This window comes from Calidris pugnax, unplaced genomic scaffold (genome assembly GCF_001431845.1).
Source record: "Calidris pugnax isolate Ruff unplaced genomic scaffold, ASM143184v1 scaffold27, whole genome shotgun sequence".
In the NCBI taxonomy this organism is placed as follows: domain Eukaryota; kingdom Metazoa; phylum Chordata; class Aves; order Charadriiformes; family Scolopacidae; genus Calidris; species Calidris pugnax.
The window spans coordinates 15507072-15521713 of NW_015090893.1; the positions used below are offsets into that span (position 1 = coordinate 15507072).

A 14642-nucleotide genomic window follows, 5' to 3' on the forward strand; every position below is an offset into this window, starting at 1 on the left:
CCGCGGCTAAAATGGGGATGGGCGGGAGGTGGGTGATGGCGTGAGGCGCTGGGGATGGCTGTGTGCCCCCGGGGATGGCTGTGTGCCCCCGGCGGGGTGAGGAGGGAACCTACCCCCGCTCCCCAGCCCGCCTGGCTTCTCCTTTACCTTCCCCAGAGCTGCAGGCACGGCTGCTCTTCCTGAGCAGGCCTCCTGAGGCCCTCACTGCAAGGCTCCCGCTCATTTTCATAGAATCACAGAATCTTCTAGGTTGGAAGGGACCTTGAAGATCATCTTGTCCAACCGTCAACCTAACTGACAAAAATAGACACCCACACAACAAACAAGGAGCATCATCACTAAACCATACCTCCCAGCACTTCATCAACCCGTCTTTTGAACACCTCCAGGGATGGTGCCTCAACCACCTCCCTGGGCAGCCCATTCCAATGTCTGATAACCCTTTCAGTGAAAAAATTTTTCCTAATGGTTAGGGTTGGAAGGGACCTCAAAGATCATCTAGTTCCAACCGCCCTGCCATGGGCAGGGACACCTCCCACCAGACCAGGTTGCTCAAGGCCACATCCAGCCTGGCCTTGAACACTTCCAGGGATGGGGCAGCCACAACTTCCCTGGGCAACCTGGGCCAGGCTCTCACCACCCTCATAGTAAAAAATTTCTTCCTGATATCTAATCTGAATCTTTTTTCTTCCAATTTAAAACTGTTTCCCCTTGTCCTATCATTACCCTTCCTGGCAAAGCGTCCCTCCCCAGCTCTTCTATAGGCACCCTTCAGAGCCTCCTCTTCTCCAGGCTGAACAATCCCAGCTCCCTCAGCCTGACTTCATAGGAGAGGTGCTCCATCCCTCTGATCATCTTCGTGGCCCTCCACTGCACCTGTTCCAGCTGGTCCATGTCCATGTCCTTTCTGTGTTGAGGACTCCAAAGCTGTACACAAAGATGTACATTTTCTGTCATGAAGTACCTGTGACCCCGAATCTGCCTTGAGAGGGGGCAGCCCCGTGTCACAGCTGGAAATACACGGCACGGTTATGATTTAGCACCGATTCAAAATCAGTTAGTGACTTGAAGTTGAAATTTCAGCAGCACTTAATCATTAAATGGCTTAGAGGAGTACAAAGCCAGTGAACAAAATAGTCAAACAGCAGCTTAATTACAGATTCGAAGATGGCAAGATTCACCCTGACTTGATGTAAGGGGTTAAAAATACATGGGGGCAAAAACCACAGATCTCTAATGCACGTACCTATGAACGAAACATAAGTGCACACACACATGCAGGTCTCTGCTAGAATCAAGAATTTCTTAAGAGGTGACTTTAAGAGCCAAAAGGTACCACTTTAAAGTCCTATACATGCATGGCTGGACAGAAGAACAGCCATAAAGCTAATGTGTACGTCACAAACGTACAGGTAAAGAGGTGGATGGAAGAGAGGCTTAGCCTATAGTCAGAATTTCCCTGTCTTGAATTTAGCCAAAAAGGGCCCCTTTCTGAACAAGGCTTTCCCTACCTGCCTCTTCAAATGGCCCTGCCAGGGACAGATTTCTGGGTTGTGTGTCCAAACCAGAGATGCCAGAAGTACATCTCTGATTTACTAAAGCACAATTTGAAAAAACTGCAGATTTTGTCTCAACAGACCTACAGCATAACAGCTCAGAACTACAATCATAACGAAACACTGACTGGTGATACCTGAACAATTCAGGGTTTATTTCCAACTGCTGCAAAACACTTGCAACCACAGATCTCCTGGCTCTTGCAGGTAGCAATAATTAACCCATAACAAGCCTCTAGAGCAGCTTTTTATGAAGAGATAATACTAAGCATGCGAAGCATTTCAGTGGTCAATTATATCTGCTCTATATAAAAGCGAAGCTGGCATAATACAGCTGAGTATTTGCATGACATCAAAATACAGTTTTTTCACAGTTTCTTCACTCAGATCTGAAAAAAACTAAGAAAATGAGCATGTAGAAGGGCTAATGAGACAAACTGAAAGGTGTATTTGTCATACAGTGACTGTGACATCTTCAAAGTACACAATTTCTTCAAACAGAATGACGAAACACACTGCACATTTAAAAATAAACACTCTTTACCTATGTGTTTTTTGGCTGTTTTATTCAGATCCTAAAGGAAACAGGAGATAAAGTTCCAGCTTTTTTTTTTTTTTCCAAAGTTTTTTTTTTTCCTGCTATATATTTTTAAACTGATCTTTCAATAGGTTCTGCTACAAAAAGCATCATTTACGAGTTACTATCTGTGGACAGTAATAGAGGGTAGACTGTAAACAGAGATTAATGGAGATTTGCAGCTAGTATCTAAATCCACCAGTCACAGTTCTTTGGTGCATTGCCAATAACCTTTGGGCTGCTGTAGAGCCACAGGTTCAAATGTACTTTAGAAAGAGTCACGTAGACTAATTTGTGAGGCTTTCTGTATAGAAGAGTTTCCTCTTTCGATCTAGTCTAGCACAGGAATATTGTTTACCTAAGAAATGCAGAATAGAAGAATTCTATGCATTTTATAGCTATACCCATTATTGCTCTAAATTGCTTGCAGGTATATACAGACAATAACAAAATCAGCTGAGGATTTGTCAGTTCTGGAATGAAATAAGCATAAAGACAGGCACACACGTGGAGCTTCTGTCCTCTACTCACCTTCCAGGCATCAAGGTGCCTGTCACAGAGCTGCCTCTTGTGTCTCCAGAGCCTTCACCTCATACACAAGATGCAGAGAGCTGGAAGCAAACAGCACTGCTGGATCTATGCCCTCCTTATCTAGTTAATTAGTATAAGAAAGCTTTTCCTGAAATCAAAAGTTGCCTGAGACCAAAGAATGAACATGTGTCAATTCAGAATCAGTACGCCACGCACTTGAAAGATTTACAAGAACTGTGTGAAAAGTTAAAGACAAGTCTCTTGAGATTATTGGCCATTTCTTAACTAGTTTTTAACAGAAGGACTCCAGGACAGGAGACAGTTGGGGGGAGGGGGGTGAAATGAAAATAAAGTCAAGGATGTTTGTTGTCAGATCAAGCAGGAAACCGTGCAGCATATTGTGCTCTACAACAGTAGCTCATAGAGATAGTGCTCACAAAAATAGATCACTACCAGCTTTTTTTTTTGGTATGCTAACTTCAGCATAACTGAATTTCATAGCAGGACTTCTACATTTTAATCCAAGCCCTGCTTCGTTTTCATCATGACCATGATTCTGACAAATCGAAGGACCCTCACAGTTGCCTGCTTGCTCTCTTGCTCTCTTGGAACGTAACATGTTGCAGGGCTTCTGACAAAGTTTTGTGCTGGCATCGTCATTGCGTGCTCTACGGTACTCAGAGTCACTCTCACTTTTCTCTGAAAACAGTTGCATTCGTATCAGTGTGCTAAGCCACGTTTTAGCTCCTCTTTTAAAAGCTTATTTTTAGAAAGAACCGTCTATTTCACAAACAGTACAGAAAACACAGCCACCTACTGTCAGTCTTAGTTTAAAACCCGAGTACTTTGTGATCAAACACTGCAGTTCCAACGATTTAAACTTAACTGAGCGGACGGGAGCAGCAAATGACGATGGTGCCCGGAAAGTAGGTTAGTGTGTCATGTTTGCTGGAGGCTTTGTGAGCTGCTCTGCGAGACACCAGCTGCTGCACAGGCAGGCAACAAGAAACAACCTGTCTCAGGAACAGAAAGTGCCCAAGTTCTTTTGTAAAAGTTTCCATAACCCGCACTGAATCTGAAAAAAAAATAATAGTGAAAATAATAACTTATGAATATGCCTGTTTACAAATGCATTCCTTTATAAGAAAGAGTTAAAAAATGGGTTTATATTTATCTTTATTTATAGATGATATTAAGCTTTTAGAAATGCAATAGCAGTCTAATATCGGAGAAATCTTTATTTATAGATGATATTAAGCTTTTAGAAATGCAATAGCAGTCTAATATCTCTCCAGAAACAAACATGAATCACTAAAGGGAGGAACTCAAAGTATGTTGCAATTCTATCCTTCTGTTTGATGGTAGGAATATACAAGATGGTATATAACAGTGGGACATATATATATGCTAGATGTAAGTCTTTCAGACAAAACTGGTAATATGTACAGTTAACAGTGCCCATTAAGCTGCAGAACAAGTCTAAGAAAATTATTGATACAGATACTATTTGTACTTTCTGTGGAAAGAGCCACCACAAAGGCACATTAATAGCTTTTAACTTGCCTGAAAATAAGTTATATAGAGGAGAGATACCCTATTCCTTTGGTATACTATAGGCATGTTATTAAAATCCCGTTAGACCAATGTATTTTAATTTCTAAACTTAAAAAATAATTAAAATTGTGTCATCTCTAGCTGGTAGAGAACAAGCTTTGGGTCAGGGCATCACAAGAACTGGTTGGGAGCCAGGGGGACACCGCAGTCAGCTGGGCAAGGACCTCACCAACCAGTTCAACAGGGCAAGTCCAGAGCTTCAACCACGAGTCCACGGCATCAGGCAACTCCCTGGTGAGGAGGCAGGTCCAAGGTCAGGGTCCCTGGCCAGGCACAGGGGTGCCAGCAGCTGCAGCATCCTCCAGCCTTGTTCAGGGGGGAATTGAAGGGCCAGGACTGAGCTTAAATGGGCACCTGTGGCCCTGGGACACGAGTGTGGGTGAGGCTGCTCAGGGCCGTTAATGCCAATTAAGGTATTAGTGTATTAGCAACCTGACACTTTCAATAGGCAACCCTGCCCACTAATCTATAAAACACAGGTTTTATGGATTCTTTGATTATCTGAGCTGTGCTAAAAATAAATTACCAGCTAATTCAACCTCTGTTTATTGGTGTTGCTATATAGATTGTCATTTTGGGGAAAAGAAATTAAAAAAAAAAAAAAGAAGGAGATTATCTGATTCAGATTTTTTATGTCATTAGCTATTTGGTAAACACCGCGGCGTGGCTGACTTAGTTTTATAGCTAGTAAATATTCAGACTGGAAAAACCCACAGAGGCTGCAGAATCCTCCCTGAAAGATTTCAGAGCAGGCAAGAAAAATTCTGGTTGAGGATGGGATGGTCTAGATAGATAAAACTCCCCTTCAGAGCAGAGGAAGGGATTCAGTCACCACTTAAATTCCCCTTCAGTTTCAGTCATTCATGCTCTCTTTATGTCTGTATCTGCTTTTTCTGCTACTGGCAAGCACCCGTATTTTTCACGGATTTGAGCAAATCTGTTCACCCACTTGGCAGGAGGAGGAAGTGGGTTTGTTGCAGTTCCTCTGCCAGGAAGGAAAACTATAACAATGATAAAGGTTATAAAAGAGGTTTTGATCACCCTCTTTGGGATTTTTCTGCGGCACCTAGGATTCATGCATACATAAAATAATCTTTTGGCTTTGGCAACCTTATCTTAGTTTTAATTCACATTTGTGACAATCTTTTCCAGAAACACGTTTCCGTTAATTATGTTATACTATGCACAGATGGTGTAAACATTTCTAAAAAGTGCTTTATCAATGGCTGGTGAACAAAAAAAATGCAGAACCAGCATATTCTCTGTGATTTGAACTGTTTCTTTGCTCTCTAAAGGTCTGTTTTTTTAAACATAAGTTGTTTACTTTCAGGTGTTGCTGTAGCATCACTTGGTCACAAGAGGGACCTCGCATATCAGTCTCTAAGATTTGTTTTTTCTATAAAACTCTGAGGGCTCTGCAGACTAATAAAAACAATGTTAGGATATGCATGTATGTGAGACATGTAAGTGTGCATATATAAATCCATATATGTGTATATACCCACACCTTTTAGTTACCAAAGAAGAGAAACCATTCATAGAAATAAGGAACGATGACGCTAGCTGGTATGACAGAAGAAAAGAGCCTTAGAATGGCCCAGAAATAACTTTCTCCTACTCATGGATATATATATTTTACACTCACGGGTTGTGGCTAATCTCTAGTCCCACCCTGCAGTTCTATAAATCTCAAAACTAATATTAACTTACGGTATCAGGAGATGTACCGAGCAGAAGGTGCTCCCTCCGGCAGTGCCCGACCAGCAGGGATTGCTCTCAGCTGGAGTTTCAAGCAGCCCTTAGTTTTAACTTTCTGTTTGCAGCCCGGGTACTTGACGGTACTTGGAATCTGTCCCAGAATTCCTAGTCTCGAATATATATGCATATTATTTGATTGTTAACTGTGATCATTAAAGGAGACGACTCAAATACTAATTATTTTCAATTTCTGCCAGGTGCCAGTGGCAGCAGCGTGGATTGTATCCAATCTGCTCAAGGCTCATTTTTTTCTAAAACAAATAAACCCATAAATCCTGAGCTTTCTAACCTGAGAATTAACATTGTCCTCAGAACTTGGTGACACATCTTCCTTTACTGGTGTTCTGGTCATGCGATTGGCCAACAATCCTCCTCATGTATTTGCAAGTTCCTTCCAGAAAACACATAATAAATGTCCCTGATAAACTGAGCCCAGTATGGGAACTTTTCTTGGAAGCCTTGCTGATGTTCCTGGCCACCTGCTAGAGAAGGCAGCCCATGCCCAGGTGACAGGATAATCCCTGACAGTTCAGTAGCTGGGTTTGGAGCTGGATTTATTGACGTTTGAGTTGTGGATGCTCGGGGTGGTTGGTTTCCCAGGAATCGGTAACAACCTTCCCGTGTGAAAGTGAAAAACCTTGTCTCACCCCTGGGCTGTGTCTGGTCACAGAATCACAGAATGACAAGGGGTTGGAAGGGATCTTCAAAGATCATCCAGTCCATCCCCCTGCCAAAGCAGGGTCATGCAGAGCAGGCTGGACAGGAACGTGTCCAGGCGGGGTTTGAATGTCTCCAGAGAAGGAGACACCACCATCTCCCAGGAAGCCTGTTCCAGTGCTCTGCCACCCTCACAGTAAAGAAGTTTTTCCTCATGTTGAGATGAAATTTCCTATGTTCCAGCTTTTGCCCATTGTCCCTCAGCCATATTCGTTAAGCACTGCTGTCTCTAGCACAAATCGTAGTGGCCCTTTAGCTCATCCCGTGGCTGGGAAGCAGTGCAAGCCCTCTGCACTACGACAGCATGAGCCACACAATAGGGTAGGAGTTGCAGGATCAGTTTGTCTTTCAGGTGTATCGTGTCTATTTTGCACGTTTTATGAATTCCCTAGTTCCCATAAAGTTTTTTCTCTGCACGAGTGCTACCCTTCAAATACAGCCTCATGGAGAACATCCCCCCAGTGGCTGGTGGCACAGCTACAGATGCAGTGGATGTTGGGCCACGTGTTGGTTATGTGTTGCAATGAACTTGCTGTCTCTAGCACAAATCATAGTGGCCCTTTAGCTCATCCCATGGCTGGGAAGCAGTGCAAGCCCTCTGCACTATGACAGCATGACCTACACAATAGGGTAGGAGTTGCAGGACGTAGTCCTGATCAGTTTGTCTTTCAGGTGTATCATGTCTATTTTGCATGTTTTCCGTGTTGTCCTCTGCCTTGTGAATTCCCTAGTTCCCATAAAGTTTTTTCTCTGCACAAGTTCTCTGCACAAAGCATCATGCTCTCCATGATGCTTTCAAATACAGCCTCATGGAGAACATCCCCCCGGTGGCTGATGGCACACCGACAGATGTGGTGGATGTTGGGCCACGTGTTGGTTATGTGTTGCAATGAACTTGGGGCTCTTGAGAAAAGAGGTGTCCTGTGCCATAAGGCTGATTCCTAGACGAACTGTTACGTGTTTTGTTTGGGATCTGGGAGTAGATGGCTTGGAGAGATGTACAAGTTTCCAGAAGCCCAGAGTGGATTCTGTTGAACTGATTCTTGTTTATGCAACAAAAGACACTTGGTAGGAGAAGGCAGCTTTCCTAACCCGAGCTTCCTTACTGAACCCGAGACACCACCATCTCTCAGGAAGCCTGTTCCAGTGCTCTGCCACCCTCACAGTAAAGAAGTTTTTCCTCATGTTGGGATGGAATTTCCTATATTCCGGCTTTTGCCCATTGCCCCTTGTCCCTCAGCCATATTCGTTAAGCACTGCTGTCTCTAGCACAAATCATAGTGGCCCTTTAGCTCATCCCATGGCTGGGAAGCAGTGCAAGCCCTCTGCACTATGACAGCATGACCTACACAATAGGGTAGGAGTTGCAGGACGTAGTCCTGATCAGTTTGTCTTTCAGGTGTATCATGTCTATTTTGCATGTTTTCCGTGTTGTCCTCTGCCTTGTGAATTCCCTAGTTCCCATAAAGTTTTTTCTCTGCACAAGTTCTCTGCACAAAGCATCATGCTCTCCATGATGCTTTCAAATACAGCCTCATGGAGAACATCCCCCCGGTGGCTGATGGCACACCGACAGATGTGGTGGATGTTGGGCCACGTGTTGGTTATGTGTTGCAATGAACTTGGGGCTCTTGAGAAAAGAGGTGTCCTGTGCCATAAGGCTGATTCCTAGACGAACTGTTACGTGTTTTGTTTGGGATCTGGGAGTAGATGGCTTGGAGAGATGTACAAGTTTCCAGAAGCCCAGAGTGGATTCTGTTGAACTGATTCTTGTTTATGCAACAAAAGACACTTGGTAGGAGAAGGCAGCTTTCCTAACCCGAGCTTCCTTACTGAACCCACCAGTCACATGGACATCTGTCAGTTTTGATAGATGGTAGCTGGTCTTGAAACTTCTAAGAGAAGGTTACATGTAACTAATCATTATCTCCAATCTGCACATCTGATTTATTAAACAATCTAATTATTTAATGGCACCACACCTGCATACCGTTGTTCTGTTTGTTTAACTCGGTGGGATAAGAAAGTTTGCACAATCTAATTTTGAAGATCTTAAAAGTCTGGGATTAGTCCAAGGGCATGACAAATAATGAGGCGAGACCTCAAGCCAGGTGTACAGTCATGAACATGCCTCATGCTGTTGGGACTTATCACATGGTACCACAACAGGACAGAAGCACAAACACACTCTCAGAAAGGTGAAGACCCTCTCGAGGCTCTATCCTAAATAACTGCTGTCATATTTTTGTGTGCTGTTGTTGATAATGGATGTGATTTGTGTCTTGATATACTTTTAGATCCCCTTTACTACTGTATCTATGTCCTTCTGTTATAAGTGCAGCCAAATGACAAGACTGGATGGTCCTTCTTGGAAAAAAAGTATGTGATAGGGTACTGTTCTTCTGGGAGTCTGGGCTGTAGCCACTCTCATCCTTGTGGGTGAATCTGCAATAACTGGTATTCTGGCTTGAGGGAATTTTGGTAGCAGTGACTGCAGATACATAGTTCTCAAAGTGTGAAGGGAATCCAAAGCTTGATGGTAAATGAGCTTCATTTCGAGAAGAGGGCCAGCTGTAGAACCAGGTGGAAGTGTTTGGTTGTTTCCAAGAAACTTTGAGGAAAAATCAAATGGGAACAAAAAAATCTCGCCTTTTTTATTAATTCTCCTAAGGTTTTCTTAGAACACCTTATTCAAAAATAGGAGGTTTTCCTTAGTTTTCAGTTGTTGAAAATGAAAAAGAAATGCCTTGAATTTTCCAGTGGAAATATGAATAGATGGATTCTGCTTGAAGATATTTCTGTTTTGAGGATGCAGGCATTTAGATCATATGTTTAGTATGGAAAAGATGCGATTAGATTTTGTAAGAGCTCATTATAACTGAAAATGAAAAAAATTCCTTGAATTTTCGAGTGGGAATATGAATAGATGGATCCTGCTTGAAGATATTTCTGTTTGGAGAACGCAGCCATTTAGATTCATATGTTTAGTATGGAAAAGGTGCGATTAGATTTTGTAAGAGCTCATTATAAATCCATCCATTATATTTTTCATGTCATACAAGACTTGTAAGGAGCCGTAATTATGCCAGGTTTCCTTTCATTATTGATAAATCTGAAGGGGATGAAGCATGTTGCCGCAAGTACTTACCTGGGTGTTGATTGAAAAGATACCACTGATGAACACACTTAGAATTGGCCTCTTTGAACAGAAAAACTGACAACTCTGCAAGGACAATTTCATTATATGCCTGAACTTCATTAACTGAGGGCGCCCAGTGTGGGTACTGTCCCGTTATTATTCACCTTCTCCCAGCTGTATGAGCCGGATGGAAAATGAAGGATTATTTTTCAGGTGGGACAGTTTTCCATCTCACACAGCCCTGTGATTCCTGCGTCTGAAACTGTTTAAAACAGCCAAGTTGTTCCAAAGTGCAGGTCTTTTCTAGTCACTGGATCATCTGGGCACAGCAGGTGGCAAAGCTGGCAGCACTGGTCAGGATCTTCTGACACCACTTCCCTGAGGCTTTTTGGACATTCTATTGATTAATTAGAGTTGTTCTGCTTGCCAGGAAGTTCAGTTACTTTGTTTAAGGCAGGAATTCTGTCTGTATTTTGACTCAGTACATTTTAAATATCTTCATAAGGTATCTGTGTTCAAGAGAATGACCCCTGCTGGGACGTGTCTTTTTGATAAAGTATCTTCAGTATCAAAAAAAGTATCAGACTAGGCTTCCGTATGCCTTGATTGCACATAGATCAGTAAGAGGATTATTGGAATAGTGAAAGCTGCATAAAATTATCCTTCGCCTGCCCATCAGTAATACAGAGTCTGCAAGGAGCAGGGAGACTGTACTTTAAAACACCATAATTTCTCTTCCCTGTTCCCCAGAACTGTTCCCCAACTTTTCCTGCCCCATTCAGCCACCAGTGAAGGGGATGAATGGGTCCTAAGTGCCTGTTTTCTTAAATCTTTGTGAGATGTGCTAAAAAAAGTAGTCCTTAGAGGCACTTGCCTCTCAACAGCTGATGACGATTAAATGCATTTTTGCACTTTTCCATCCTTGAAAACACCAAAGCCTTTATTTCTTACTGCACTGTGTTGCTGAAAATACCCCGTGGGGATCTTTAAGCCTTCGTGCTTTCCTTTCTATTGCATTTTACTTAATAATATGATGTCAGGTGGATGGGAGCGCTACAAAATGAGAGTGAGAAACTTTTTCTGCCACCGCGGAACAATCTTATATCTCAATGGCTGATTTATATCCTGCCTGAAGTCGGTGTCAGACAGAACATCTCTCTTCTCTCCCACAGGCTGCTTGCAAAGTCAGAAGTAGGCTGATCATTATCTGCACCTCTTAAGTCATGATTTCCCTCTTTATTTTATTCTTTTTACAATTCCAATTTTGTGGGGAGTCCGGGGAAACTCCCCTCACTCCTGGGCTTTTTGTTGACCTATTACCCCTGGAAAATAGTTATTTAGTTTGAAAGTTATCAAATTAAAAACTAGCTCTTTGAAAGCAACAAACAAATCAAGGGCATCTGTTTTTCTGTGGAGTCTCTTGATGATGCTCTTTCTGACACAAGTAAAAAGAAATCTCGCTGGTATTTTACATGGGAAAATGTCTTTAATGTAGTTTCTTACTTACTGTCACTTTTTCTAGATTATAACCTGATGCAATCTTAGCATTGTTTCACGTATTTACTACACTACTAGATTTAAGATAGCAGAAATGATTCAGACACATTGCTCGTTTCTAAGCATCTTTGATTTTTAAAACCAGTACATGAATTAGGCAAAAAGGCCATTATGGCAATCGAGGTGTTGCATTAGCAAAGCATTTTGCCTTCTCTTTCCAGCTCTTTCACTCCTCTGGTTGCCTAAGCCATGCTGCTGCTGAGCTATAATCAATTCTGTGCCTCAACAGGAAGAAGACAACATTTATCTTGTATCTCATAACAGCAGTGTGAACATTCAGGATTATTTGCAGAAGTTCATACAATGCAACAGAAGTTTGAACTGGTGCTTGGTGTGCAGTTTACACTACTGTGTCTGTGAAGGTGCTGTGATTTATAGATCACCATGGCTGCTTCCATCAGAGACACACATAAAAGGCCAGGGAATTTTTAGTTCTCACTTTTGGAGATTTTTTTAGTTGATTGGATCAAATTGTGGGAGACCAATAGAGAAGATGGGAAGGGAGTTACAACCAGCTGTGGGCAGGCATAGGCTTGTCCTGGGGGGAAACAGACTGGAAATGGTTCCTTTTACTGTAGCCTTCCCCAGTAGCACCACCTGATGTTGTGTGTGCTGTCATTTGTGTCTTGGCAATGTGAAACCCTGGTGTGTGTGGAGCTCTGCAAGAAAATGCTATCACTTTCAGACAAATTGTAAAATGCAGCGTGTTGGGGAGAAATAAGTTCTCCGTCTCACCAAACTCTTGTTTCCTTACTTTTCTGTAAAACTAGAATAGTGAGGCTTGTCTACGTGCCTCAGGAGGGTGTTCTGAGGTTTAGGCAGATAAGATGAGCTTTCTTACAGAAATATGTAAAACTGCTTTAAAATACTGAGTGAGGTTTATGACGAGGAAGCATTTGACAGCCCAGTGCCTCTCCTCCCCATAGCATGGCATATGCCAGACTTGTTCTTGCAGGGGTGCAAGAGACTCATTTAAAAAAAAGAATATACCAGATGCAGCAGGGCAGTTATAGTCCCTCCAAAAATATCTTCTAAAGCAGTATTTGCCTGTCTGTCATTGGAGACAGCTTGTTATTAGATCTTTGACACTGCTTAGGGCTTGGGCTTGTCCTGCAGCAGGTCATGTTGTGTAAAATTAGGGGTAGTGAACTGGAGCCCAAGAGCTTTGGCTTTGCTGCTCTTCTTCTGCCATGATAAGTATCATAGAAGACACTCAAGTTTATAAAGCTGCCAGATTTCTGAAGACAGCACTAAAAGTTTTGTAATAGCCGTGCTAATAAGTAGATGCCCGAACTAAGAAAATACTAGTGTGGAACTGCAGATGTTGTGAATGGGTTTGTGGCTGAGCCCTGTCAGCAAATACCTTTCAAAGAAAGGCTTGTGTGCTGGCTGGCGTAGCAGGGTTGTGAGAATTCTTCTTCACTGAAAAGCAAAGTAGCTTCTCAGATGTCTTTGGGTCATTCATAACATACAGCTTAACATTACTTTGTGCTAATGTGGAAAACTCACATGGTTGTGGTGATACGTGGTGGGGAATTGACCTGCACATTCCCCACCCTTAACTCTCGTGAGGCCATTCCCGAAGAAAGAGGTGCTATGTACAGAGATAATGGTGGTAACTTCCCAGTTTGCAGAAAGTAGCCACTCCTGCTCCGCATCCTCAGATATGGAGGGTTTCTGTCTCAGTAAACATATAGCAAATAGTGTTCAGAATCTCCTTTTTCTGATGTTAGTTGTAGAAGCAAGGCAAGTGCGGAACTGTAATATTTGAAAACAAGGATGACCTTGCCATGAACACCTGGACAGGGTTGAGTGGTTGGAAGAAGGGCTCTGTCCTGAAATCATGATTATTAATTCCCATTGTATATCTATGCCACAATAAAACCTACTTTTGCAGACAAGTCAAGTATACCGGATTTCTGACCTTTTTCACCTCCTTTGTCCCCCCCCAGCCCTGTGCCATATCCTCTGCGGCAGAGAGCATAGTACGACACCTCCTGCTAGAGAGCTGCTAGAGAAAGATAATTGAGATAACAGACTAAGGTACTTATTACAGTCATTAACTACCTCAATGGATTAGTTTCCTTTTGTTTTTCAACTGGCAATTTCACAATCCTGTCATGAACCAAACTCAGGCGGGAGAGAAGAGGTGCGTCTGCAGGGTCCTACGTTGCTCAGGGGCTGCTCCAGCGTTGGGTGAAGGGTGCTTGGTCCTGCTGAGAGACATCCAGCCCTTCCCACGGGGCTGCCCTGGGGCTTGCAAGACGTCGAGAGTCCCACAGAGAAGATCTGAGTACTCCTGTGGGGAGGCAGAAGACTAAACTACTCAAGGATGAAGGACTACCATGTTTCCTGCACCTGAGATCGCAAGGGTTGAGGGAGGTGACCGATGGAAGCAAAGGCTTGGCATCAGCTCATGGACACAAGGAGTATGTCGGCCCTGTGCCATATCCTCTCCGGCAGAGAGCATAGTATGACACCTCCTGCTAGAGAGCTGCTAGAGAAAGATAATTGAGATAACAGACTAAGGTACTTATTACAGTCATTAACTACCTCAATGGATTAGTTTCCTTTTGTTTTTCAACTGGCAATTTCACAATCCTGTCATGAACCAAACTCAGGCGGGAGAGAAGAGGTGCGTCTGCAGGGTCCTACGTTGCTCAGGGGCTGCTCCAGCGTTGGGTGAAGGGTGCTTGGTCCTGCTGAGAGACATCCAGCCCTTCCCACGGGGCTGCCCTGGGGCTTGCAAGACGTCGAGAGTCCCACAGAGAAGATCTGAGTACTCCTGTGGGGAGGCAGAAGACTAAACTACTCAAGGATGAAGGACTACCATGTTTCCTGCACCTGAGATCGCAAGGGTTGAGGGAGGTGACCGATGGAAGCAAAGGCTTGGCATCAGCTCATGGACACAAGGAGTATGTCTCCGGTGAGAGTCAGCAGCAGAGGCACTTTTATTTGAGGTTGCACAATTCTGCACCGAAGGCTTTAAGCACACAGCGACCGCTTCTCTCACAGAGACTGCAAACCCAGGCATCAGATGAGTAGGTATTTTGCAGACGTATCTTCTGCAGTTGAGTTTGGTTGGGTTTTTCAAATTCCGTGCAAGAGTTTCATGTTACTGCCTCACAGAGCTGATTTGACTGGAAGCCGACGGCGTACATCTGCCTCTTGCCAGCTTATGCTGGGTAAAACT

The 14642-nt window shown here is 43.3% G+C and overlaps 1 protein-coding gene across 1 annotated transcript in view; it reads right to left on the minus strand.

The window, feature by feature from the left end:
* FBXL21 (F-box and leucine-rich repeat protein 21) overlaps positions 1-2690 on the minus strand; it is a 16891-nt gene extending 14201 nt beyond the window's left edge. Inside the window, exon 1 of the mRNA XM_014948226.1 lies at positions 2665-2690. Within this exon, the coding sequence (XP_014803712.1) occupies positions 2665-2675 (11 nt within the window). The 5' untranslated portion in view covers positions 2676-2690. The remainder of the gene's footprint in view (positions 1-2664) is intronic.
* Positions 2691-14642: the final 11952 nt, after the last annotated feature.